The following is a 2,610-nucleotide window of genomic DNA, read 5'->3' as shown; positions in this document are numbered from 1 at the left end:
TTTAGAGATACTTACTTGTTGGGATAGTTATCTTCGTAGTTGATGATGAAGCCATGATCTCCGTAATGATGTTCTTGGTTCCACTTTAGGATGTCCTTTTAGGATGGATCAAAATTTAGAGAAAGAGAGAGTGTGTTTTTTGGTGTATCATTAGTCTCCTTTTATTCTCATCTTATGGACACCAAAAGGGTAACCCTACAAATTCTTGTTTATGCCATTATGTCCATCAAATAAAGGCTTATAGGATAATAATGTCATAATGGTTAAGTTCAATGCATTGATCACTAAGGCCATTATAATGTAAAAGTCTAACAATTCATACCCCACTCCCAAGATATTTTGACCAACCTGATTTGACACTATCACCCATCACATCATTCTCACCCATCATCCTCCATTTTGTTTTCTTTATTTCAAATTAACCAGTTTTTTTTTCAAAATATGTTAATCTTCTTAAACCACTCATTTCACACTAGATCCGCCATTAATGCACTATGGAGCATCCATCAACAATGGTAGATCTAAAGGAAAATGGATGATACTCTGATGTGCTCGACCATGAAAACCCAAAGCATCTTCATTGACAACGATGATGTGTTCTACAATGAAGATAATGTTCCAGGTTTGCTCTACAATCTTCATCATGTTTATCAAGAACACCAAGAACACATAGAGAGAAGCAAGTTTGAAGATCTTCATCGTGTTCATCGCATGGTTCTAGATCCGGTAAGTGTTTTAGAGAGAGAAAGTTGCTGTTTTAGAGAGAGAAACAACAATCTCTTGAGTATTTTATTTTAAAAAATCATTTCACACTTGATGTTTTTGTTAAAATGGTTGTTAATAGGTTTTTTGTAATGGTTGTTTTAGAGATGAAACATGATTTTTTTTTGTTAAAATAGTTCTTAAAAGGGATAAATGTTTATGTAATTTGCAGGTTTTTATTTTTGTGTTAAAAAGTTGTGCTTGGTTTGGTTGCTTGTTTGTTTGGGCTTTTGATCTGAATAGTAACTGTTTTTTGTTGGTTTGGTTGCTTTGTTTGGGGCTTTTGATCTGAATAGTAACTGTTTTTGTGATGTTATTTGAGAAAAAAGATTTTCTGGCTATGAATGTGTTAATATTTATGTTTGGTTAACGACTTAACGGTTATCTTATCTTTTTGTTATTAGGACGGTGATGGATACAAGGGAAATAAGATCCAATTCTCGGGACCGTTGGTTTCGTCAAACGTGGATCAGATGCTCAAGGATCATGACCATGTTTATGTTACAGCACAACACAACTAACACGTGTTTTAGCTTGAACTTCTCAGACATGCATGTGTTACATGTGACATGAAACCCATGTACCACGTAACACGTGTTACGTGTGACATGAAAACACATTTTTGTAACTTCCCTGGCATACACACACCCACATGTTTACAAACCGTTTCAAGACCGACCCAAACAAGCAAGGGTAGCCGCCGAAAAGCTAAGGCAGCAAAGGTAGCCGCTGAAAAGCTAAGGCAGACTGTCAAAGGAAGCTCCACCATTTTCTTAGTGCTATGTATTTTCGTTTACTAGTAATATGTAATGTGAGACTCTTATTGTTTTGTCTAGTACATGATGTTAAAACGGTATGGACTTAACACATTCTGGAAGTCTTTGTTGGTGCATACGTTTGTCGACTTCGTCTTGTATCGAGTCTTGCATTGTTCATGGCACGAAGATCGAGAAATCAAGTCAAATGCTTAATTCCGCTTGAAGAGATCATCTTGTAATTCCGCACGGAATTAACTAATTTCGTGTGAGATTGTAATTCCGCTTGTATTGTTATTTCGTTTGAATTTGTTTAAAGCGGGATTAGATTGTCTATAAATAGGAATGGTTCAAGTTCATTTGGAACGGAATTAAGAAGGTTGTTTCCGACGGCGAAGCTCTGTCGAAGTGTCACCGTGCTGTAATTTGTTACTAGATCAATATACAAGACAGTTTAAGTGAATATCTTGCTGAATCACACACAATATGTCTGTTTCCGCCTTTCATATTGTGTAGAACGCCTCTGAACGACTCGTTTCGGGTCCGCACACGATCCTACAAACACACGTTATAAAAGAGGCTTAACACACGTTATATCAGGTATACTATGTTGTTATTAAGTTACTATTGGAGTTTATGCATCTATTCTGGAAGTCTTAACACACGGTATAATAGAGGCTTAACACATGTTACACATGTTACAGTATGTATATACAAATCATGGTGTTTTGGAAACCACTAGCTTATACATGACACCATGTTAGGTTAAACCAAGATTATAACATAGGCTTAACACATGTTATCCCAGGTATACGGTGTTACAATATTAACTTGTATGTTCCATATTAACTTGTACACGTGTTACGATCAGTATACGCACATCATGGTGTTTTGCAAACCACTTTCATATACATGAATACAAGTCGGGTTATAATAGATGCTTACATGTTATCATATGTATACAAGTGGGGTTACAACAAGATTACGATATTATACAAGTGGGGTTACAACAAGATTACGATATTAACTAAGCTCACCATTAAACTCATCGCCCCCGTCGACTGTTTTCACCCTTGTCACATGTTAGCAATTA

The 2,610-nt window shown here is 36.0% G+C and overlaps 1 protein-coding gene across 1 annotated transcript; it reads left to right on the top strand.

Annotated features, from left to right (window-relative positions):
• The first annotated feature begins 413 nt into the window (after positions 1-413).
• On the top strand, positions 414-1,585 carry LOC118481904. The gene is made up of 2 exons (XM_035977231.1): positions 414-726; positions 1,167-1,585. Exons 1-2 carry the CDS (start codon positions 532-534, stop codon positions 1,281-1,283), a joined length of 312 nt encoding a protein of 103 aa, XP_035833124.1. The 5' UTR covers positions 414-531; the 3' UTR covers positions 1,284-1,585.
• The last annotated feature ends 1,025 nt before the right edge of the window (positions 1,586-2,610 follow it).

This window comes from Helianthus annuus, chromosome 9 (assembly GCF_002127325.2).
Source record: "Helianthus annuus cultivar XRQ/B chromosome 9, HanXRQr2.0-SUNRISE, whole genome shotgun sequence".
NCBI lineage: Eukaryota > Viridiplantae > Streptophyta > Magnoliopsida > Asterales > Asteraceae > Helianthus > Helianthus annuus.
The sequence above is the reverse complement of the archived record's forward strand: the minus strand, read 5'-3'. Positions and strand labels throughout refer to the sequence as shown.